The sequence below is a fragment of the Bufo bufo genome, chromosome 6 (assembly GCF_905171765.1).
Source record: "Bufo bufo chromosome 6, aBufBuf1.1, whole genome shotgun sequence".
In the NCBI taxonomy this organism is placed as follows: Eukaryota; Metazoa; Chordata; class Amphibia; order Anura; family Bufonidae; genus Bufo; species Bufo bufo.
Window position 1 is genome coordinate 435541295 of NC_053394.1, and position 26176 is coordinate 435567470.

General features: G+C 45.9%; 1 protein-coding gene across 2 annotated transcripts in view; it reads left to right on the forward strand.

The window, feature by feature from the left end:
- LOC121004805 (ABC-type organic anion transporter ABCA8-like) overlaps positions 1-26176 on the forward strand; it is a 525268-nt gene that overhangs the window by 482449 nt on the left and 16643 nt on the right. For both annotated transcript variants that reach the window (XM_040437168.1, XM_040437167.1), the window contains exons 27-28: positions 2308-2370; positions 3822-3913. In XM_040437168.1, the coding sequence (XP_040293102.1) occupies positions 2308-2370; positions 3822-3913 (155 nt within the window). The remainder of the gene's footprint in view (positions 1-2307; positions 2371-3821; positions 3914-26176) is intronic.

Consider the following 26176-nt stretch of genomic DNA (forward strand, 5'->3'; position numbering starts at 1 on the left):
GGATAGTATTATGCGCACTGTAGGGTAGTATTATGTGCACTGTAGGATAGCATTATGTGACTGTAGGATAGTATTATGCGCACTGTAGGATAGTGTTATGGGCACTGTAGAATAGTATTATGTGCACTGTAGGGTAGTATTATGTGCACTGTAGGATAGTATTATGCGCACTGTAGGGTAGTATTATGTGCACTGTAGGATAGTATTATGTGCACTGTAGGATAGTATTATGTGCACTGTAGGATAGTATTATGCGCACTGTAGGGTAGTATTATGTGCACTGTAGGATAGCATTATGTGACTGTAGGATAGTATTATGTGCACTGTAGGATAGCATTATGTGCACTGTAGGATAGTATTATGTGCACTGTAGGGTAGTATTATGTGCACTGTAGGATAGTATTATGCGCACTGTAGGATAGCATTATGCGCACTGTAGGATAGCATTATGTGCACTGTAGGATAGTATTATGTGCACTGTAGGCTAGTATTATGTGCACTGTAGGATAGTATTATGCGCACTGTAGGATAGTATTATGCGCACTGTAGGCTAGTATTATGCGCACTGTAGGATAGTATTATGTGCACTGTAGGATAGTATTATGTGCACTGTAGGGTAGTATTATGTGCACTGTAGGATAGCATTATGTGACCGTAGGATAGTATTATGTGCACTGTAGGATAGTATTATGTGCACTGTAGGATAGTATTATGTGACTGTAGGATAGTATTATGTGCACTGTAGGATAGTATTATGTGCACTGTAGGGTAGTATTATGTGCACTGTAGGATAGTATTATGCGCACTGTAGGATAGTATTATGCGCACTGTAGGATAGTATTATGCGCACTGTAGGCTAGTATTATGCGCACTGTAGGATAGCATTATGGGCACTGTAGGATAGTATTATGGGCACTGTAGGATAGTATTATGTGCACTGTAGGATAGTATTATGTGCACTGTAGGGTAGTATTATGTGCACTGTAGGGTAGTATTATGTGCACTGTAGGATTGTATTATGTGCACTGTAGGATAGTATTATGTGCACTGTAGGCTAGTATTATGGGCACTGTAGGATAGTATTATGTGCACTGTAGGATAGTATTATGTGGGCACTGTAGGCTAGTATTATGTGCACTGTAGGATAGTATTATGTGCACTGTAGGATAGCATTATGGGCACTGTAGGCTAGTATTATGTGCACTGTAGGATAGCATTATGGGCACTGTAGGATAGTATTATGTGACTGTAGGATAGTATTATGGGCACTGTAGGATAGTATTATGGGCACTGTAGGATAGTATTATGTGCACTGTAGGATAGTATTATGCGCACTGTAGGATAGTATTATGTGCACTGTAGGATAGTATTATGTGCACTGTAGGATAGTATTATGTGCACTGTAGGATAGTATTATGTGCACTGTAGGATAGTATTATGTGACTGTAGGATAGTATTATGTGCACTGTAGGCTAGTATTATGTGCACTGTAGGCTAGTATTATGTGCACTGTAGGATAGTATTATGTGCACTGTAGGATAGTATTATGTGCACTGTAGGATAGTATTATGTGCACTGTAGGATAGTATTATGTGCACTGTAGGATAGTATTATGTGCACTGTAGGATAGTATTATGTGACTGTAGGGTAGTATTATGTGCACTGTAGGATAGTATTATGCGCACTGTAGGGTAGTATTATGTGCACTGTAGGATAGTATTATGCGGGCCCTAGATTCCTTTGTCCACCTCCAGACTCTTCTGTCCACTCCAGGGTCCTCTCTTACCCTCCAGATACCTCTGGCCTCTGCGTATCTCCTGAAAAAAAAAAAAAAATTGATATACAACCGTCTGACCGTTCTTTCCCCGACATCTTCTCTTGTGAGAGTCCGGTGACCTCCTCAGGGCGTGTGGACATCACGTTTTTGCTATTCGTTAAATGGATACATTGTATAAAAAAAAAGGATTCAGAAGAATAGCGCACGGCGCTTTTGGTGTCCTGTAGAGTCCAGTAAGAAACGTATATGTTTTTATACTGGCACTCTATGGTGAAGGGGTGCCGCTGTACTCCATCAGTCTGAGGCATCCGATAACGGATTTGTATGTGTTAATCGGATGACCAAAATGTGATGTAAACCCAGCTGTAGACGTCATACATACCAGACTGTCCCACTGTCACTTCCATCACATTCAGACCGTGACAGTGATTTCAATGTTTGGGGATCTACAAAAACAACCCCTCAGAATCAAGATCCAAGGTGAAGAGAAGCCTAATCCTCAGATCCTTCTTTATTATCTGGTTCTGCAGACTTTCTGGATCTTCTTCGGTGCTGAAGAACGTCCGACTGAATTGTTTCTGCATCTTATAATGGTAAGTGTCACCAAATCGAGGGAGCAACTCCGACCTATCGAGCAACTCTGGATCAGTACAATGTATGTACACCAGCAGAACAGTGAGTGCAGCTCTGGAGTATAATACAGGATGTAACTCAGGATCAGTACAGGATAAGTAATGTATGTACACAGTGACTGCACCAGCAGAATAGTGAGTGCAGCTCTGGAGTATAATACAGGATGTAACTCAGGATCAGTACAGGATAAGTAATGTATATACACAGTGACTGCACCAGCAGAATAGTGAGTGCAGCTCTGGAGTATAATACAGGATGTAACTCAGGATCAGTACAGGATAAGTAATGTATGTACACAGTGACTCCACCAGCAGAATAGTGAGTGCAGCTCTGGAGTATAATACAGGATGTAACTCAGGATCAGTACAGGATAAGTAATGTATATACACAGTGACTGCACCAGCAGAATAGTGAGTGCAGCTCTGGAGTATAATACAGGATGTAACTCAGGATCAGTACAGGATAAGTAATGTATGTACACAGTGACTCCACCAGCAGAATAGTGAGTGCAGCTCTGGAGTATAATACAGGACGTAACTCGGGATCAGTACAGGATAAATGCTGCTACGATGTCCAGCTGCGGTACCGCTCCAAGTTTTTTTTTTTTCACATCCGATCAACCTATAATATCAGGAGTCAGGAGGCAAAATAGTGAAGCACTGTAGGCACTTTCAGGCTAAAAGATTCATTTATTCTACTCAGACGAGCGAGTTCCACGCGTTGGACTCGCAGCATGAGTATGCGGCAGCTCCCATCCTGACCTTCAAGGGGTCGCGTTGCATTTTATTGATTTTATGATGCTATGTAACCCTTGCAGTGCTGGAATGTATTGGATAACACTGACAGCATTATGTCAGTGTTATCCAATATTTCAGACCTCTTTCCATCAGTGATTTTGAGCCAAAACCAGGTGCGGCTCTAAAAACAGAACAGGTGCAGATCTTTCCATTACACCTTATGTCGGTGGAGGCTCCAATCCTAGCTTTGGATCACGATCACTGATGGAAATCACTGACCAAACACTGACGTGTGAATGAGGTTTAAGGAAGGAGAATTGGAGGAAGGACCTGGCATCTGACTTATCCTCCCTGTTTGTAGATTCCAGGAGAGGAGAGCGGTCCCGTAACTTTGTTTCACTTGCCTAATGTGAATTGAACCCACTTCACGAAGGACTAACAGCGCTCACAGTACGAGATACAACCCAAGTTTTTGTTTTGTATATTTTATAGAATAGTGAGTGCAGCTCTGGAGTATAATGCAGCATGTAAGTCAGAATCAGTACGATGACTGCTGTTTGTAGAGATTCGTTCCACACCCTGGAGAGGTGATGACAGGAGGTGGACATGGGCTTTATCCATTTCTGAGATTTACTGCATCTCTGACCATCACATGGATTTGTCTTTCCTTTCAGCCATGCTGTCAGATCATCACATTCTGGGGCGTCCTCTGGTTTTTGGAATGGAGATTTGGAACACGATGCCTGAAAACAGATCCCATATTCAGGTGAGAGTCAAAAACTTTTGTTTAAAATGACTTCCATAATGTTGGTGCCTCCTACATTCGTTCATTTCTAACGATAATTTGTTTTCCCTTTCACACCTGAGCGTTTTCAATAAGCGCTGTTTACAGGCGTTTTTGAGGCGTATTTTGGGGCGTTTTTGTATTTTGGAAACACTCGTCATACACGCGTTCTTGCTATTGACCACAGAGGCGTACAATGAAAAACAGAGGTGTTACGCGCGACAATATGCCCCAAAGAAGCTCCTGTACTTCTTGGGGCGTAGGGCGTTTTTAAAACGCTCAGGTGAGAACCATGCCCATAGGGAAACATTGGTTTTTGCCTGTTGAGCGTTTTACAGTGCGTAGGAACGCTCTGTAAAACGCTCAGGTGTGAACCTAGCCTTAGTCCTAGCAGCAGCACAGATGGGGTTAACCACCCCCCGTGGACTGGTAGGACCGGCGGAATTTTTAATGAGCCCAAGTAATAAACCAATAAGACTCCCCTATAAAGGAGGGAATCACCCCCAGCCCACTGTGTTATAGCAAGAAGACAACTAGCCTTACTAAGGTGGGATATTTGTGTGCTGCTGTTAGGACTAAGGGAAAACAAATTATCGTTAGAAATTAACGATTCCCTTACGTCCTACCAGCAGCACAGATGGGGAGATAGCAAGAAGAACCCCTAAGGAGGGCCCTCATGCCTGGTAGAACCAATTATAGTCTGCCCAAAGGCCGAGTATTCAGCTAATTTGGCATCCAGTCTATAATGGGAGATGAATTTTGATTCAGAGCTCCAGGAGGCAGACTTGCAAATCATGTCAAGCGGAAGAAGACTCCTCTCGGCAAAAGAAGTAGATACGGCCCTGGTAGAATAAGCATTCACAAACCCCGGAAGGTCTAGAGATTGGGAAACAAAGGATTCCCTAATAGCCTCCTTAATCCATCGACTGATGGACGGTTTAGATGCCTTATGGCCTTTAAACTTACCGGCAAACAGGATTAGAAGATTTTCATCTTTCCTGAACTCCTTTGATCTATCCACATAGATCCGGAGGCATCTCGAGACTTCCAGAGGATGACTAACAGGTTCCTCGGAGGAGGTAGAAGGTGTAGAAAGAACCAGGAGGGATATCACCTGGTTGATATTCTGGAACGAAGGAACCTTAGGCCTAAAGTACGGGAGAAATCTTAGAAGGACCCGGTCTTGCAAAAAGATGGTATAGGGCTCGTGTGCTGAGAGAGCTTCAAGCTCAGAGACCCTCTTGGCCGAAGTCACTGCAAGGAGAAAAACAAGTTTCCATGTGACGAACTTGAAATCTACCTCCTCCAAAATGCTCAAAGGGGGGAGATGCTAACCCCTTGAGAACTACTGATAAATCCCATTGAGGAATGGGTCTCAGTACTGTAGGCTTTAATCTTTCAGCTCCTTTAAGGAACTGATTGATGAGTGGGTCCTGAGAAAAAGACTTGCTGAGGCAAGCTGAAATGGCTGAAAATTGAACCCTCAAGGTAGATGGAGCAAGGCCATGTTGCAGGAATTGAAGGATTGCGGAGAGGGGCGGATCTGCAGACGCCACCTCCTTTGAGGAACACCAGGATGAGAATATCCTCATAATCCGTCAGTAGGCTCTCTTGGTAGAGTCCGCTCTTGAATGAGACAGCGTTCTCAGGACCGACTCTGAAAGCCCTTCTATTCTGGGAAGGGACTGATCAACTTCGAGGCTGTCAGGTTCAACCTGTGCAGATCTGGGCAGAGGTGAGTGTCCCACGACATCAGGATCTGCTGAGGGGGGAGCCTCCAATATTGCCCTCGACTCATTTGGGTGAGCTGGGTAAACCAGGATCTTTTCGCCCAAAACGGTATGATGGCTATCACCGAGGCCTAATCCTGATGTATTTTCATCAATATCCTCGGAATCATGGAAAACGGAGAGAAGATGTAAGCCAGCCTAAACCTCCAGGATATTGACAGAGCGTCTATCGCCAGGGGGTTGTCCTCCCTGTAAAGGGAACAAAACCTCTCTACCTTGGCGTTGAACCTTGTTGCCATAAGATCCACCTCTGGCATCCCCCACTTGAGGACTATCTGCTTGAATATCTCCGGATGTAAAGACCACTCCAACATTGGAAGACCACGGCTCAGCTGATCCGCTATCATATTGAGGGATCGGCAGATAAGTGGATAACCTGCAGCTGCCGTATAACTTCTCCTGAGAGTGCACTGCGCTCTCCTGTCAAGGGGATCCTGCAGACTAGACCTATCGTCTGCTGGAACCAGAGTGTGTTTGGACAATTTGGCAATAGCCATGTCCACCTTGGGAATGGAACCCCACGATTCCACAAAGGGTTCTAGCCATCGGAAACATGGTTCTAAATTTCTTAGTTAGAACCGGACCTTTCTCGGGTTTCTTCCACTCTGTACGCATGACAGAGAGGAGGGTCTCATCCGCTTTAAAGACACAAAGTGCCCGACTAGCGGGATCAGAGGGCTCCCCCGAGTCAACCTCATGGTCCCCCGACCTGATGGACTTAAAGGGACACTGACAGGGCCAAAAAGCATATTAAGGTATATATATGACCGTACAGGTCTTATAAAGTGTATAAGAATCATGTAAGTATCCCCCCTGTCCACCTTATAACTACAGTAATGTGAAGTTTTATAACCTGCTGGAATCGGGTTCAATCTGCCCAAGGGGCGGCGTTTCACCTCAGCTTGCGCCCAGACAGCCTCGCCACAACTGCCGTTTGAAGCGCCGCTCAGCTCATCAATATTCACTTCGCTGGGCGGCGCTGGGCGGCTACTAGTGTCCCCGGCTATCTTCAGCGCATGCGCCCGGCACCCTCACTGGCCGGGATCGCATCGCGCCTGCGCACAGTCTCATTCTCAGAGGCTGCCTCTGAGAATGAGACTGTGCGCAGGCGCGATGCGATCCCGGCCAGTGAGGGTGCCGGGCGCATGAGCTGAAGATAGCCGGGGACACTAGTAGCCGCCCAGCGAAGTGAATATTGATGAGCTGGGCGGCGCTTCAAACGGCAGTTGTGGCGAGGCTGTCTGGGCGCAAGCTGAGGTGAAACGCCGCCCCTTGGGCAGATTGAACCCGATTCCAGCAGGTTATAAAACTTCACATTACTGTAGTTATAAGGTGGACAGGGGGGATACTTACATGATTCTTATACACTTTATTCTTATACACTTTAGACCTGTACGGTCATATATATACCTTAATATGCTTTTTGGCCCTGTCAGTGTCCCTTTAAGTAACTTTTGTGTCTTATCTGGAGGAAATAAACACAAAGTAAGCTCCTCCTTATCCGAGGAGGAAGAAACTAAGGAGACCACAGAAGGTCTCTCTACAGAAGCCGAGGACTCCATAGGGGTCTGAGCAGGAAGCCTTTCATTCAGCAGGCTTATGACTCATTTGATAGATCCATCTACATAGGTCTTCACTTACTGATACATATCCTGCATCGTAGGTTCACTAGAAGGTTGGACTCTGGGACGGCAGCTGTCACACCTGGAGTAGGGACAGCTATCCTCCAAAAGAGCGCTACAATCGTAGCAGGATAAATGTTTCCTCTTGGAACCCGTCTTTCTGCCTTCAGAATGCCGCGGAGAAGACATCACTGCGGGAAAAGAGACAAGTAAAACATTTGTAAATTACCTATAAATGTTAAGGAGAAAAGGTAAAAAAGGCAGAACGGCGGAAGCTGAAAATGAGGACCCGAAGAATAAGGCACCAATAAGTGGAAGAACACCAACTTATAGGGACTCTGGCTTGAGAAGCATGTGCAGCCAGACACCGAACTGGTGCACAATGCTTCCTTAAATAGGGGAGGGGTAGGCCCAGAACAAAAACCCCGCCCCCAGAGGGAAAAACTGCAGAAAAACTATGTAAAAGTTACCCCCATCCCCACACAAGAAATCACTCAAAATCCTCAGACAGGAGGAAGAATGCCAAGAGCAACCTGAAAATCTTATGCGAACGCAAAAACGCGTCGCAAGGAAGCCCCGGAAGTGACGTCAGAGCACTCTGACGTCACTTCTGGAAGATGGCAGCGCCCAGCGGCCGCGAGAAACTGGACTGAGGACGCCGCCAAATCCACTGCAGCAACGCTCAGCTGCGTGGAGCTGGCAGCAGGTAAGCTGCCAGCCAGGTTGTTTAAGGCAACAGCCCGCAGAAACGAAAAAAGATCCCCCTAGAAGAGAAAAAGGGGCTTTATAGGGGAGTCTTAAGTGTTTTATTGGTTTATTACTTTGGCTCATTAAAAATTCCGCCGGTCCTACCAGTCCACAGGAGGAGGGGGGTGTTTAACCTCATCTGTGCTGCTGGTAGGACATACGGGAAACAGCAGTATACACTGTATGGAGAAAAGTACTGGACGCTCCACATTCCACCTCCAGGAGCTTCTCTGACCCCCATTTACACCCATGGGCATTAATATGGAATCGGTCCCGCTTTGTTCCTCTGGGAAGGCTTTCTATCAGATTTTGGAGGGTGTCTCCCATAGCATTATCCCTCCTCCACCAGACTTTACAGCTGGCACAGTGTAGTCGGGCAGGTTGCCTTCTCTACTAGTATTCACCAGACCCGCCCATCAGACCATCAGGTAGAGAAGTGTGATTGGTCACTGCACAGAAGACGTCTCCACTACTCTAGAGTCCAGTGGGGCGTGCTTTACACCACTCCGTCCCATGCTTGGTATTGTGCTTGGTGATGGAAGGCTGGAACCCAGCAGTCCTGGAACCATGGACTTCATACTGCAGTTATGAAGTCAGCAGTGGCTAGAGACTGGATGTTATACACCTGTGGTACTGGTAGACTGCATGACTAGAGGCTGGATGTTATACACCTGTGGTACTGGTAGACTGCATGACTAGAGGCTGGATGTTATACACCTGTGGTACTGGTAGACTGCATGGCTAGAGGCTGGATGTTATACACTGTGGTAATGGTAGACTGCATGACTAGAGACTGGATGTTATACACCTCTGGTACTGGTAGACTGCATGACTAGAGGCTGGATGTTATACACCTGTGGTACTGGTAGACTGCATGACTAGAGGCTGGATGTTATACACCTGTGGTACTGGTAGACTGCATGGCTAGAGGCTGGATGTTATACACCTGTGGTAATGGTAGACTGCATGACTAGAGGCTGGATGTTATACACTGTGGTAATGGCAGACTGCATGGCTAGAGGCTGGATGTTATACACTGTGGTAATGGCAGACTTCATGGTTAGAGGCTGGATGTTATACACTGTGGTAATGGTAGACTGCATGACTAGAGGCTGGATGTTATACACTGTGGTAATGGTAGACTGCATGGCTAGAGGCTGGATGTTATACACTGTGGTAATGGCAGACTGCATGACTAGAGGCTGGATGTTATACACCTGTGGTACTGGTAGACTGCATGACTAGAGGCTGGATGTTATACACCTGTGGTACTGGTAGACTGCATGGCTAGAGGCTGGATGTTATACACTGTGGTAATGGTAGACTGCATGACTAGAGACTGGATGTTATACACCTCTGGTACTGGTAGACTGCATGACTAGAGGCTGGATGTTATACACCTGTGGTACTGGTAGACTGCATGACTAGAGGCTGGATGTTATACACCTGTGGTACTGGTAGACTGCATGGCTAGAGGCTGGATGTTATACACCTGTGGTAATGGTAGACTGCATGACTAGAGGCTGGATGTTATACACTGTGGTAATGGCAGACTGCATGGCTAGAGGCTGGATGTTATACACTGTGGTAATGGCAGACTTCATGGTTAGAGGCTGGATGTTATACACTGTGGTAATGGTAGACTGCATGACTAGAGGCTGGATGTTATACACTGTGGTAATGGTAGACTGCATGGCTAGAGGCTGGATGTTATACACCTGTGGTAATGGTAGACTGCACGGCTAGAGGCTGGATGTTATACACTGCGGTAATGGCAGACTTCATGGTTAGAGGCTGGATGTTATACACTGTGGTAATGGTAGACTGCATGGCTAGAGGGTGGATGTTATACACTGTGGTAATGGCAGACTTCATGGTTAGAGGCTGGATGTTATACACTGTGGTAATGGTAGACTGCATGACTAGAGGCTGGATGTTATACACTGTGGTAATGGCAGACTGCATGGCTAGAGGCTGGATGTTATACACTGTGGTAATGGTAGACTGCATGGCTAGAGGCTGGATGTTATACACCTGTGATAATGGCAGACTTCATGGCTAGAGGCTGGATGTTATACACTGTGGTAATGGTAGACTGCATGGCTAGAGGGTGGATGTTATACACCTGTGGTAATGGTAGACTACATGACTGGAGGCTGGATGTTATACACTGTGGTACTGGTAGACTGCATGGCTAGAGGCTGGATGTTATACACCTGTGGTAATGGTAGACTGCATGGCTAGAGGCTGGATGTTATACACCTGTGATAATGGCAGACTTCATGGCTAGAGGCTGGACTTTTTTATTAAAATATAAATAAATAACTTACATAATGGAAAACTTATCCAAACATAGCAATAAAGCAAACAAGTGACATAACACAGAGTCTAGCAATAATATTTAGTATGAAGCACAACAAAATTCCAGCACTCACGATTTTGGTAGCTAAAATCTTCGTCTTTTATTCAGGCAGTAGACAGTTTAGACAGGACATCCACCCACAAGTGTAGCAACTTTGACGCGTTTCGAACAATAGTTCTTAGTCGTAACAATGAGCTGTGTTATCTCTGGTGGTTTTATGTTGGTTTGTAGAGTAATTACTCACTGCCCCCCACCTGCAGGGCGGGGAAGCAGAGGAGGCAAAGCACACTTTAACCTCTTATTTTCCAGATGTAGCAGTGCTGATGTGTTTTACAATATGCATTGATAATTTATGCATCCACATATAGTCATCAGTTTGTCAATTAAATCAAACGTGAAATATAACATAAATAAAAACAGTATACATAATAAAATTAAGGTAGAGTATCAAATGTCATGATAGCAGTAGAACACCACACCAGCTATATACAACCGCATCCATGCATGGATCCATATGTGACAGTGTTCCACTGCTATATCTGACATAGGCTCTTTCCCTCTCCCCGCTCCCGCTAGTACTCTCAATTGCAGTGTAAAAGGTAATATGATGCAAAAAGACCATTGGTCAATAGAAATACAAGAGCTCTTTTTTCATATTCAGGCCATTAGGATGCCTGGTATTCAATTTGAAAATCCAGAAGGCTTCTCTCAATCTCACTAGACGTTTAAAATCTCCTCCTCTGCTGGGTAGTCTCACTTGTTCTATTGCAAAAGCTTTGAAATTGCGCACTTGGCTTTCATGTTTTCAAATAAAGTGTCTGGCCGCATTGGATATGTTCACACTGTGCGGATTTTTTATGTAGTTAAGGTGCTCCAAAATTCGAGTTTTGAGCTTTCTGGTGGTGCAGCCCACATACATCATGTCGCAGGCTACACATTTTATAATGTATATCACCCCTATTGAATTACAATTAATATATGATTTGATTGGGTAGGTATGGGAATTATTGGCATCATGGAAGGTTTTTGTAGCAATAATACTATTCCCTTACCCGACCAGTCTCCCACCCCAAAACCCCCTATTTTACCTATTTACATATTAAAATGCTTACATGCTGATCTAAAATCCATTTATACAAAACATATATACAAACATATATACAAATGTAATAATTATATGCCAGCCGTATATAAAAAACAAATATACAAAACACAAGCAGAAACCTTAACTTAAATACTAACTATTAAACCCTTCACCAACCCCCACTGCAAACAGACAAACTGACCACCCTCAAAGTTCAAAAGGGAAAAGAAAACCCTGAGCTCTGTCAGTCCGTAAGTTCATCCCCAGTTGGACTGGGGTCGACCAGTTTGTATCACACAAAATTAAATTATATGTACAGGGAGTGCAGAATTATTAGGCAAATGAGTATTTTGACCACATCATCCTCTTTATGCATGTTGTCTTACTCCAAGCTGTATTGGCTCGAAAGCCTACTACCAATTAAGCATATTAGGTGATGTGCATCTCTGTAATGAGAAGGGGTGTGGTCTAATGACATCAACACCCTATATCAGGTGTGCATAATTATTAGGCAACTTCCTTTCCTTTGGCAAAATGGGTCAAAAGAAGGACTTGACAGGCTCAGAAAAGTCAAAAATAGTGAGATATCTTGCAGAGGGATGCAGCACTCTTAAAATTGCAAAGCTTCTGAAGCGTGATCATCGAACAATCAAGCGTTTCATTCAAAATAGTCAACAGGGTCGCAAGAAGCGTGTGGAAAAACCAAGGCGCAAAATAACTACCCATGAACTGAGAAAAGTCAAGCGTGCAGCTGCCAAGATGCCACTTGCCACCAGTTTGGCCATATTTCAGAGCTGCAACATCACTGGAGTGCCCAAAAGCACAAGGTGTGCAATACTCAGAGACATGGCCAAGGTAAGAAAGGCTGAAAGACGACCACCACTGAACAAGACACACAAGCTGAAACGTCAAGACTGGGCCAAGAAATATCTCAAGACTGATTTTTCTAAGGTTTTATGGACTGATGAAATGAGAGTGAGTCTTGATGGGCCAGATGGATGGGCCCGTGGCTGGATTGGTAAAGGGCAGAGAGCTCCAGTCCGACTCAGACGCCAGCAAGGTGGAGGTGGAGTACTGGTTTGGGCTGGTATCATCAAAGATGAGCTTGTGGGGCCTTTTCGGGTTGAGGATGGAGTCAAGTCCTACTGCCAGTTTCTGGAAGACACCTTCTTCAAGCAGTGGTACAGGAAGAAGTCTGCATCCTTCAAGAAAAACATGATTTTCATGCAGGACAATGCTCCATCACACGCGTCCAAGTACTCCACAGCGTGGCTGGCAAGAAAGGGTATAAAAGAAGAAAATCTAATGACATGGCCTCCTTGTTCACCTGATCTGAACCCCATTGAGAACCTGTGGTCCATCATCAAATGTGAGATTTACAAGGAGGGAAAACAGTACACCTCTCTGAACAGTGTCTGGGAGGCTGTGGTTGCTGCTGCACGCAATGTTGATGGTGAACAGATCAAAACACTGACAGAATCCATGGATGGCAGGCTTTTGAGTGTCCTTGCAAAGAAAGCTGGCTATATTGGTCACTGATTTGCTTTTGTTTTGTTTTTGAATGTCAGAAATGTATATTTGTGAATGTTGAGATGTTATATTGGTTTCACTGGTAAAAATAAATAATTGAAATGGGTATATATTAGTTTTTTGTTAAGTTGCCTAATAATTATGCACAGTAATAGTCACCTGCACACACAGATATCCCCCTAAAATAGCTAAAACTAAAAAAAAACTACTTCCAAAAATATTCAGCTTTGATATTAATGAGTTTTTTGGGTTCATTGAGAACATGGTTGTTGTTCAATAATAAAATTAATCCTCAAAAATACAACTTGCCTAATAATTCTGCACTCCCTGTATGTGTGTGTATATATGTGTGTGTATATATATATACACAGTTGTGTTCAAAATTATTCAACCCCCACTGAAATTGAGTGTTTTGTCCAGTTTGACATTGATTTTGATCTTTTCAGTCGTCTTGTTTACAATTAAACCAAAGAGGCCCTTGTAAGTCAGACAAATACAACATAACATTTATAATGAAATAACCACAAATGTCTTCTCTGTGCTCACATCATTATCAGTTTTATTCAACCCCCAAGTGACATTCAATCTTAGTACTTAGTACAACATCCTTTTCCAGTTATAACAGCTTGTAAACGTGAAGCAGAGCTTGGCACAAGTGTCTTGCAGCGATCTACGGGTATCTTCGCCCATTCTTCATGGGCAAAAGCCTCCAGTTCAGTCACATTCTTAGGCTTGCGCGCTGCAACTGCTTTCTTTAAGTCCCACCAGAGGTTCTCAATCGGATTTAAGTCTGGTGACTGCGATGGCCACTTCAAAATGTTCCAGCCTTTAATCTGCAGCCATGCTCTAGTGGACTTGGAGGTATGCTTGGGATCATTGTCCTGTTGAAAGGTCCAACGTCTCCCAAGCCTCAGGTTTGTGACGGACTGCATCACATTTCCATCCAATATCTCCTGGTACTGAAGAGAATTCATGGTACCTTGCACACGCTGAAGCTTCCCTGTACCTGTAGAAGCAAAACAGCCCCAAAGCATGATTGACCCCCCCACCATGCTTCACAGTAGGCAAGGTGTTCTTTTCTTCATGGGCCTTGTTTTTCCTCCTCCAAACATAGCGTTGATCCATGGGCCCAAACAGTTCTAATTTTGTTTCATCAGTCCACAGAACACTTTTGTGGTTTGTCCACATGACTTTTGGCATACTGCAGTCGACTCTTCTTATTCTTTGGAGACAGCAAGGGGGGGTGCGCCTGGGAGTTCTGGCATGGAGGCCTTCATTACGCAGTGTGCGCCTTATTGTCTGAGCTGAAACTTCAGTACCCACATCTGACACATCTTTTTTCAGTTCCTCAGCAGTCACACGGGGACTTTTCTCCACTTTGCGCTTCAGGTAGCGCACAGCAGTCGAAGTCAGCATCTTCTTTCTGCCACGACCAGGTAGCGCTTCAACAGTGCCCTTTGCCTTGAATTTGCGAATGATGCTTCCTATGGTGTCTCTTGGTATGTTTAACATCTTTGCAATCTTCTTATAGCCATTGCCCTTCCTGTGAAGAGAAATCACCTCTTCTCTTGTCTTCCTGGACCATTCTCTTGACTTCACCATGTTTGTAAACACACCAGTAAATGTCTAGAAGGAGCCGAGTATCACAGTCCTTTTACATCTGCCTAATTGGTGCTTATTATGCTTGATTGCTGCTCCTTGACATCCACAGGTGTTTTCAATACCTGATCGAAAACACTTGAATGAACCTCTGTTCTTAAGAGTGGTAGTCTTTAAGGGGTTGAATAATTGTGTCAATGAAGAAATCACAAAAACAACATTTAATACTGTATTACAAAAACAATTGATGTCATTTTAGTTGCATTTGGTTCTTTAAAAAGTCCTTGTAAAATTTCATTCTGAACACAATTACAAATGTACACTAAATTCCCTAAAACCCTTTACAGCATTGGGGGTTGAATAATTTTGAACACAACTGTATATATATATACACACACCGTATTTTCCGTTGTATAAGACGACCCCGCAACTTTTCCAATAAAAATAAAGGTTTTGGGCTATACTCGCCGTATAAGACTACCCCTGAATGCCCAGCCCTCCCTGCCTTCAAGACGATCTTCTCCAGTCCAAGGAACTGACTGGGATCTGTGGATGGCACTGTTATGGGGAGGGGGATCAGTGGATGACACTATATAGCATCTTATGCTATATGTGTCATCCACAGATCCACCCCATGACAGTGTCATTCACAGATCCCCCTCCCCATAACAGTGCTATCCACAGATCCCCCTAAACAGTGCCATCCACAGATCCCCCTCCCCATAACAGCGCCACCCACAGATCCCCCTCCCCTAAACAGTGCCATCCACAGATCCCCGTCCCCTAAACAGTGCTATCCACAGATCCCCCCCTAAACAGTGCCATCCACAGATCCCCCCCTAAACAGTGCCATCCACAGATCCCCCCTAAACAGTGCCATCCACCGATCAACCCCTAAACAGTGCCATCCACAGATCCCCCCTAAACAGTGCCATCCACCGATCAACCCCTAAACAGTGCCATCCACCGATCAACCCCTAAACAGTGCCATCCACAGATCCCCCCTAAACAGTGCCATCCACAGATCCCCCCCCCCCCCAAACAGTGCCATCCACAGATCCCCCCCCCCTAAACAGTGCCATCCACAGATCCCCCCTAAACAGTGCCATCCACAGATCCCCCCCTAAACAGTGCCATCCACAGATCCCCCCCTAAACAGTGCCATCCACAGATCCCCCCAAACGGTGCCATCCACAGATCCCCCCCTAAATGGTGCCATCCACAGATCCCGCCCTAAAAAGTGCCATCCACAGATCCCACCCTAAAAAGTGCCATCCACAGATCCCGTCCTAAACAGTGCCATCCACAGATCCCGCCCTAAACAGTGCCATCCACAGATCCCCCCTCCTTAACAGTGCCATCCACAAATCCCCCCCTAAACAGTGCCATCCACAGATCCCCCTCCCCTAAACGGTGCCATCCTAAGATCCCACCTTAAAAAGTGCCATCCACAGATCCCCCTCCCCGACACTCACAGGAGTACATTTATAAACTGTAATCCGTAACTTTAACTTTAATCATCACTAATCTCTTTACTTGGATACCTTACTCTCCGCTTCGGTAACAGCAGGCAGTGCGGGGGGCGCTCACTCACTGATGTCACGCGCCTGCGCCGCCTAGCGGGAGGAGCAGGCATGTGATATCAGTGAGTGAGCGTCGCCCGCACTGCCTGCTGTTACCGGAGCTGAGAGTAAGGTATCCAAGTAAAGAGATTAGTGATGATTAAAGTTAAAGTTACGAATTACAGTTTATAAATGTACTCCTGTGAGCGGCGTGGCCCTGTATATTCTAACCCCCATGGGAATGCCTAGGGGTTAGAATATACCATTGGATTTGAGTTTTAACGATCTCAGGCTGAACCCCAGGTCCTCCCTCCTCATCGCCGTACCCTGGGTCACTACAACCTGGATCCCCAGCCAAAAGGCCTGCCAGAGGATCAACTAAGGGACCAGCTGCCGCCTGCTCCCTATCTCTACGGCGTTTTTCTTGCCGTTTAATCTTGGAAGACCTTAAGTTCTTAACTGTACCCTGTCTGCTTCTTCTAGTGCTGGTATCACCGGCACTCGTCCCTTCACCAAATGGCCCAGTCCCGGCAGCAGGCCCTTCTTCAACAAAGACCCAGCTTCATGGCTAGCATCCGCTTGAGTCCGGGCCCGGCCCTGAGCCTTGTTGGAAAAGGCAAGCGGACAACAACTGAAGGGATGACCCAGGTCTCCGCACAGGTTACACCGAATCCGCCTACAGGATGCGGCAAGATGGCCAATGTCCCCACACTTTGCACACTTGAGAACGTCGCATTGTGCGATAAAGTGGGTAGGACTACCACACCTATAGCAGACCTTCGGCTGTCCCTGATAGAAAACCATAATTCTATCGCTACCCAAGAAAGCAGAGGAGGGGATATGAGCAACTGAGTTGCCCTGTGCCCTCAGCTTTACGCTAAAGGTCCAGGCACCTGACCAGATGCCGTGCAGTGGCGTTGCTAGGGCTGGTGTCACCTGGTGCGGTAGAAAATTGTGTCACCCCTCCCCGAAGCAAATATTTAAGCAGTCAGAGCCTGGTCTCGGGAGGGACACTTCCAGATTATTTTCTGTCCGCCGCCATAAAACAATGGTGCTTATAGAACAGACTACACAGTGTAGAGGTATACTGTATATCAGGGGTGCACAACCATTTTTGGTCTGGGGGCCGCATTGTCACATCGCTCTATTTCAAGGGGCCGCAAATAAAAAAATGTTGATCGGCGCTCATCTGCCTATTACACAAGCCGGTGCAAAGTGACTGGGGAGGAGTGATCGCTGCCACAGTCGTGCTGCAGATAATCGGACATCTTTCATCCTGATAAAATATGCAAATCAGCCGACAAATGAGCAATTCCTTGTTTATCGACTGATCAGCTGCACGATTATACCGGCCAGATATAAGATATGAGCGCTCCTATGAACACTTGTTCCCAGTAATTGTCCCAAATATCGTTATACTTACCTGCTCCCCGCCTCTCCGGTTCTTCGAACTGCCTCCGCTGTTTACCCCTGGCAGTGCATGGACATGGTCATCCGCCACTCCAGACAATGACTGGCTTAGGCGGTGATGTGGCCACAAGCAGCGTGTCACTGCTGAAGCCAGTCATTGACTGGAGCCGTGCAAGTGACCATTCACTGTCAGGTGTAAACAGAGCAGGAACCGGAAGATGGAGGCAGCGCAGAGGACCAGAGCGGAGTGGAGCAGGTAATTATGAATTTTCTTTTTCAGAGGCCATGCTCCAGGCCTCATTTTTACCAGAAAAGTGGCGACATTTCCTTCCATCCTGCCTCCTATTTATAAATCAGCGGTTTCCTTCACTGCAGAGGACGGAGCTCACTGGTTATCACCATCTCCTGCCAATCCAGTTATAGGCGTCCTGCAGTAACCAGTAAGCACATTACTTTGCTAGTGGGGAAGGCGCCTATTGGTTAACGCTTGAATGACTAGGCCCGAAAAGACCTTAATGACCAGACACTTTTTTGTGATTTAGCACGCGTGGTGGTTCAAATGGTTGTAACTATCTTATTTGTTGGACTACCAAGATAATTTTTGCAACAATTTTTATTTGGGGGAAACTATACAAAACGTTTTTAAAAAGTATATATTTTTTCAAACTATAGCTCCTTATTCTTTAAATATGCAAACTGACACCAAAATAAATTATTATAATTAGTTCTCTATTTTGTGTATTTTGCTATATAATATGAAAAGTTTCACGTGAATGGGGCGGTAATGGTGACGGTTTTGATTGGTGTGGGTGGGTAATATGTCCCCCAAGAGGTCATAAAAAGACCTTGGGGGAGACTGTCACTTTTTTAAATGTTGCACTTTTTCATAAAAAGACTGTGGTGGGACAGTGAACACTCTTTTATTAAGCACTTTTTCCTTTATATTTTATATTATTTTTTAATTTATTTAGTTTTCAATTTTTTTTTAATCATTTTTTAACTTTTTTTTAAATATATTTTTACCACATAATTTGTCCCCAAGAGGTCACTGAAAGACCTTTTGGGAGACAATAAGTGACTTTTTTTTGTACTATTTCCACTGTAACTGGAGCATCCAAAGGAGCCCCAGTTACAGGGAAACCAGCCTGCTGCGGAGGCTTTGTACCAGGGCAGCGCTCCTCTGTTCTTGAGACACCCAGAGATCACGTGATCGCCGGCTCCACACTGCAGAGCGCTTATAGAGGAGAAGGCAGAAGCGCTAATAAAGCGCTTCTGTCTTCTGCTCGGCTTCCCCGCTCTCACTAATTGCCGGGGACCCTTTCTGCTCCTGCTACAGTGCAGGAGCAAAACCTGTGATCCATCTGCTGTGCGGCGCTCTGTGCAGAAACATAGCTGATTGCAGGATCAGCTGTGTTTCTGCCCAGCAGGGCGGGGGCCGCAAACCATGGCTCTGGGGGCCGCAGGTTGTGCACCCCTGCTGTATATTGTGTGGCACAGTGTAGAGCTATACTGTATATTGTGTGGCACAGTGTAGAGGTATACTGTATATTGTGGGGCACAGTGTAGAGGTATACTGTACATTGTGTGCACAGTGTAGAGGTATACTGTATATTGTGGGGCACAGTGTAGAGGTATACTGTATATTGTGTGGCACAGTGTAGAGGTATACTGTATATTGTGGGGCACAGTGTAGAGGTATACTGTATATTGTGTGGCACAGTGTAGAGGTATACTGTATATTGTGTGGCACAGTGTAGAGGTATACTGTACATTGTGTGGCACAGTGTAGCGGTATACTGTATATTGTGTGGCACAGTGTAGAGGTATACTGTATATTGTGTGGCACAGTGTAGAGGTATACTGTATATTGTGTGGCACAGTGTAGCGGTATACTGTATATTGTGTGCACAGTGTAGAGGTATATTGTATATTGTGGGGCACAGTGTAGAGGTATACTGTATATTGTGGGGCACAGTGTAGAGGTATACTGTATATTAAGTGGCACAGTGTAGAGGTATACTGTATATTGTGGGGCACAGTGTAGAGGTGTACTGTATATTGTGTGGCACAGTGTAGCGGTATACTGTATATTGTGGGGCACAGTGTAGAGGTATACTGTATATTGTGGGGCACAGTGTAGAGGTATACTGTACATTGTGGGGCACAGTGTAGAGGTATACTGTATATTGTGTGGCACAGTCTAGAGGTATACTGTATATTGTGTGGCACAGTGTAGAGGTATACTGTACATTGTGTGGCACAGTGTAGCAGTATACTGTATATTGTGTGGCACAGTGTAGAGGTATACCGTATATTGTGGGGCACAGTGTAAAGGTATACCGTACATTGTGTGGCACAGTGTAGAGGTATACCGTACATTGTGTGCACAGTGTAGAGGTATACTGTATATTGTGGGGCACAGTGTAGAGGTATACTGTATATTGTGGGGCACAGTGTAGAGGTATACTGTATATTGTGTGGCACAGTGTAGAGGTATACTGTATATTGTGGGGCACAGTGTAGAGGTGTACTGTATATTGTGTGGCACAGTGTAGCGGTATACTGTATATTGTGGGGCACAGTGTAGAGGTATACTGTATATTGTGGGGCACAGTGTAGAGGTATACTGTACATTGTGGGGCACAGTGTAGAGGTATACTGTATATTGTGTGGCACAGTGTAGAGGTATACTGTATATTGTGTGGCACAGTGTAGAGGTATACTGTACATTGTGTGGCACAGTGTAGCAGTATACTGTATATTGTGTGGCACAGTGTAGAGGTATACTGTATATTGTGGGGCACAGTGTAAAGGTATACCGTACATTGTGTGGCACAGTGTAGAGGTATACCGTACATTGTGTGGCACAGTGTAGAGGTATACTGTATATTGTGGGGCACAGTGTAGAGGTATACTGTACATTGTGTGCACAGTGTAGAGGTATACTGTATATTGTGTGGCACAGTGTAGAGGTATACTGTATATTGTGTGGCACAGTGTAGAGGTATACTGTATATTGTGTGGCACAGTGTAGAGGTATACTGTATATTGTGTGGCACAGTGTAGAGGTATACTGTATATTGTGTGGCACAGTGTAGAGGTATACTGTATATTGTGTGGCACAGTGTAGAGGTATACTGTACATTGTGTGGCACAGTGTAGAGGTATACTGTACATTGTGGGGCACAGTGTAGAGGTATACTGTATATTGTGGGGCACAGTGTAGAGGTATACTGTATATTGTGGGGCACAGTGTAGAGGTATACTGTATATTGTGGGGCACAGTGTAGAGGTATACTGTATATTGTGGGGCACAGTGTAGAGGTATACTGTATTGTGGGGCACAGTGTAGAGGTATACTGTATATTGTGGGGCACAGTGTAGCGGTATACTGTATATTGTGGGGCACAGTGTAGCGGTATACTGTACATTGTGTAGCACAGTGTAGAGGTATACTGTATATTGTGTGGCACAGTGTAGAGGTATACTGTATATTGTGTGGCACAGTTTAGAGGTATACTGTATATTGTGTGGCACAGTGTAGAGGTATACTGTATATTGTGGGGCACAGTGTAGAGGTATACTGTATATTGTGGGGCACAGTGTAGAGGTATACTGTATATTGTGGGGCACAGTGTAGAGGTATACTGTATATTGGGGGGCACAGTGTAGAGGTATACTGTATATTGTGGGGCACAGTGTAGAGGTATACTGTATATTGTGGGGCACAGTGTAGAGGTATACTGTATATTGTAGGGCACAGTGTAGAGGTATATTGTATATTGTGTGGCACAGTGTAGAGGTATATTGTATATTGTGTGGCACAGTGTAGAGGTATATTGTATATTGTGTGGCACAGTGTAGAGGTATACTGTATATTGTGGGGCACAGTGTAGAGGTATACTGTATATTGTGTGGCACAGTGTAGAGGTATACTGTATATTGTGTGGCACAGTGTAGCGGTATACTGTATATTGTGGGGCACAGTGTAGAGGTATACTGTATATTGTGGGGCACATTGTAGAGGTATATTGTATATTGTGTGGCACAGTGTAGAGGTATATTGTATATTGTGTGGCACAGTGTAGAGGTATACTGTATATTGTGTGGCACAGTGTAGCGGTATACTGTATATTGTGGGGCACAGTGTAGAGGTATACTGTATATTGTGGGGCACAGTGTAGAGGTATATTGTATATTGTGGGGCACAGTGTAGAGGTATATTGTATATTGTGTGGCACAGTGTAGAGGTATATTGTATATTGTGTGGCACAGTGTAGAGGTATACTGTATATTGTGGGGCACAGTGTAGAGGTATACTGTATATTGTGTGGCACAGTGTAGCGGTATACTGTATATTGTGTGGCACAGTGTAGCGGTATACTGTATATTGTGTGGCACAGTGTATGCTATATGTGTATAACAAACATATTTCACATGATAACTTAAAATTACTTGGCTTGGCCCTTGGGGATCTCGGACGCCACTTCAGAACTTGGCCGGGGGCTCGGCGGAGCTGATGTGTTTTATCCTAATGAGAAAGATTTCATAATAAGGATTTGGAGAAGGGGTAGAGGAATAGCAGAGCAGAGAGAGGCTGGTGCTGCTACTAGGGGGTCATACCATGGGGGAGTAATAAAGCCCACCATAATGCCCCCTCGCCGTAGAAATAATTCTCCTTATAATGTGACAGTGCAAAAAATACCCCCTTGTAATGCCCCCAGTTGAGCTAATGTCCCCATAGTGCCACTATGTGTCAGTATAAAATATCCCTATATAGTGCCCCCAGTAAATTCCCCCATAGTGCTCCTCTCCCCCCCATAATGTACCAGTATAAAATGCCCCATATATAGTGCCCCTGTAGATGCCCCTCAGTGTCCGGCCTCTGATAGGCTGCCGGCCTAGTGTCCCCCATAATGCCCCCCACTAATGTGCCAGTAAGTGTCCCCATAGATGCCTCCCCATCATGTGCCAGTATCAAGTGCCTCTCTCCTCCCCCCCACATGTCCCAGTATCATAGTGCCATCTACCCACACAAATGTGCCAGTATGAAGTGCCTCTCTCCTTCCCACCTCCCATGTGCCAGTATCATAGTGCCAAACCCCCCCATGTGCCAGTATCAAGTGCCTCTCTCTTCCCCCCCATGTCCCAGTATCATAGTGCCATCTCCTCCCCCCCAAAAAAAAGTGCCAGTATCAAGTGCCTTTCTCCCCCCCCCATGTCCCAATATCATAGTGCCTCTCTCCCCCCATGTGCCAGTATCATAGTGCCAAACCCACCCATGTGCCAGTATCAAGTGCCAAACCCCCACAAAGTGCCAGTATCAAGTGCCTCTCTCCTCCACCCCCATGTCCCAGTATCATAGTGCCATCTCCCCCCCAAAAGTGCCAGTATCAAGTGCCTCCCCCCCCCACATGTGCCAGTATCATAGTGCCATGCCATCTCCCCCCCCCCTCAAAAGTGCCAGTATCAAGTGCCTCTCTCCTCCCACCCCCATGTCCCAGTATCATAGTGCCATGCCATCTCCCCCCAAAAGTGCCAGTATCAAGTGCCTCTCTCTACCCCCCCATGTGCCAGTATCATAGTGCCATGCCATCTCCCCCCCCCAAAAGTGCCAGTATCAAGTGCCTCTCTCCTCCCCCCAAAAAGTGCCAGTATCAAGTGCCTCTCTCCCCCCATGTGCCAGTATCATAGTGCCATGCCATCCCCCCCCCCCCCAAAAAAGTGCCAGCATCAAGTGCCTCTCTCCCCCCCATGTGCCAGTATCAAGTGCCTCTCTCCATCCCCCCATGTGCCAGTATCATAGTGCCATCTCTACCCCCCAATGTGCCAGTATCAAGTGCCTCTCTCCTTCCCACCTCCCATATGCCAGTATCATAGTGCCAAACCCCCCCATGTGCCAGTATCAAGTGCCTCTCTCTTCCCCCCCATGTCCCAGTATCATAGTGCCATCTCCCGCCCCCCCATGTGCCAGTATCAGGTGCTAACCCCCCTCCCCCCATGTGCCAGTATCAGGTGCTAACCCCCCTCCCCCCATGTGCCAGTATCAGGTGCCAACCCCCCTCCCCCCCATGTGCCAGTATCAGGTGCCAACCCCCCTCCCCCCATGTGCCTCCCGCTCAAGTGCCTCCCGCTCCCCCCATGGCAGTAACAGTCGGGTATTAAAAAAATAATATACTTACCTCCATGTCAGCGATGCGATGCAGCCTCTTCCTGTGTCCCGCCCTGTATGTCCATATTTGGAGTCAGTGCTTGCATTTCAGAAAAGTTTCTGCTGGGATTCGAACCCACGACCTTCTGTATCAGAGGCAAAGCACTTAACCTCACAGCCATAAGAGCTGCCTTGCTAATAACTGAAAAAATATGAGACTTCTACTGTTATAGCTGGCTGTGTACATCTATACACATGACAGCTGCCCCAACACACCCAGCACTGCTATATGTCTATATGACAGCTGTCCCAGCACAATCAGCTCTGCTATATCTCTATATATGATAGCTGCCCTAGCACACCCAGCTCTGCTACATCTATATATCTCTAAGTATTGCTATACAGTAGATAGATATATAGAGATATAGCAGAGCTGAGTGTGCTGGGGCAGCTGTCATGTGTATAGATGTAGCAGAGCTGGGTTTGCTGGGGCAGCTGTCATATATAGAGATATAGTAGAGCTGAGTGTGCTGGTGCAGCTGTCATGTGTATTATATGTAGCAGAGCTGGGTGTGCTGGGGCAGCTATCATATATAGAGATATAGCAGGCTGAGTGTGCTGGGACAGCTGTCATAGTGCCACCCCCCCAAAAGTGGCAGTATCAAGTGCCTCTCCCCCCCCCCCCCAAAAAAAAAGTGCTATATCGCTACTATATCTCTATATATGACAGCTGCACCAGCAAACCCAGCTCTGCTACATCTATGCACATGACAGCTGCCCAAACACACCCAGCTCTGCTACAGCTATACACTTGACAGCTGCCCCAGCACACCCAGCTCTGCTACATCTATATATCTCTAAGTATTGCTATACACTCAGCTCTACTATATCTCTATATATGACAGCTGCCCAGCAAACACAGCTCTGCTACATCTATAGACATGACAGCTGCCCAAACACACCCAGCTCTCTTTCCCTTTCTGAAATACAGGCTAAATTAGAATACACAAGCACTGACTCCATATATGGACATACAGGGCGGGAAGAGGCTGCATCGCATCGCTGACAGAAGGTCGTGGGTTCGAATCCAAGACACATCTTTCCCTCTCCTGAGGACGGCAATACAAATGACTCGTAAATCCCGGCCCTGCTGGTGTCACCCGGTGCGGTCCGCACCCCCCGCACCCCCCTTGCAACGCCACTGATGCCGTGATCATCCAAAACTTTGGCGGGGAATTGTCCAACCTCGCCATAACGACTGAACCATGTCATAATGTCCACACTAGAAAGTGATTCGTTACAGATTAAGACCGTCACTTTCTTGACCATCGTCTGGCGGGTTATAGCCTGGACAGAAAATCCCCGCCAGGCCGAGGTGTTCTTTGCCAGTTCATATTTAGACCAGAAGAGCTCAAGCCCCTCTGGTCTAACAAAACTAACATCGAAACTCTTGGTGCCGTAGGGATGGATTAGGGCAAAGATGTCATTTGCCACAAAGCCCATCCCCAGGAGAAGCTCCACAACGTCTTTCCTAGAAGGCGTTGCTTCTTCACTCCTCCAACGGGCCACATTCCTACGGCTCCCCCCGGATGTAGGGAGAGACCAAACGGTCTCTTTCCTCTCGCAAGGTTCTCAGACCATGTCTCTCTGTCCAAAAAGACAGGTTAACCGATTCACCCTCCACCTGCATGGACGTCTCTTTCCCCTTCCTCAAAGCCTCCAAGAGGCGCCGTTGCAAGTTACCATTACCTGATTCCCTGGGAAAAGAGTCACCTGCAGCCACACTAGCATATGATCTCCTATTTGGACTTACACAATCCCCTGCTTCCCTTGCAACCTGCCTCCTCCCGTCAGCCTCTTCCTCAGCCTCTTCCTCCTCGACTTCCGTATCTGCTGCATAAGCAGCTGCCAATTCCTCATTCATACTCTCACCAGTTATATCTTCATTTGCCTCGCCATTCATTTCACTATTTACATCCTTATTTGTAACAATGTCCTCATTCATACTCTCATTCATACTCTCATTTGCGTCTCCTCCTAAGTTACCACTCGCAACATCTTTTACCTTGCTTACAATCTTAGCGCTCTTCACTCCCCTCAGACTGGTCAGGTTCCCTAGAGAAGAACTGGCGTCATTGGGGGCAGGGTTTGAAGGGCCCCCCTTTTCAGGAACTGCGGAGGACTTCTTCTCCCCCACACCCCTCACCCTCTCTGCAGCCCGCACAGTCCCTGAAGATTCTGCAACCTCCACAGACTTTGATGGTTTCTTTACTGGTTTCTTTATAAACCTTCCAGATTTTGCTCTGGCCCTTTCAACTGTCTTTTCCTGAGCCTTGTCCGCAGCCATTCCATCCTTCACCTTGTCCGCAGCACTGTTAGGGGTTTTAA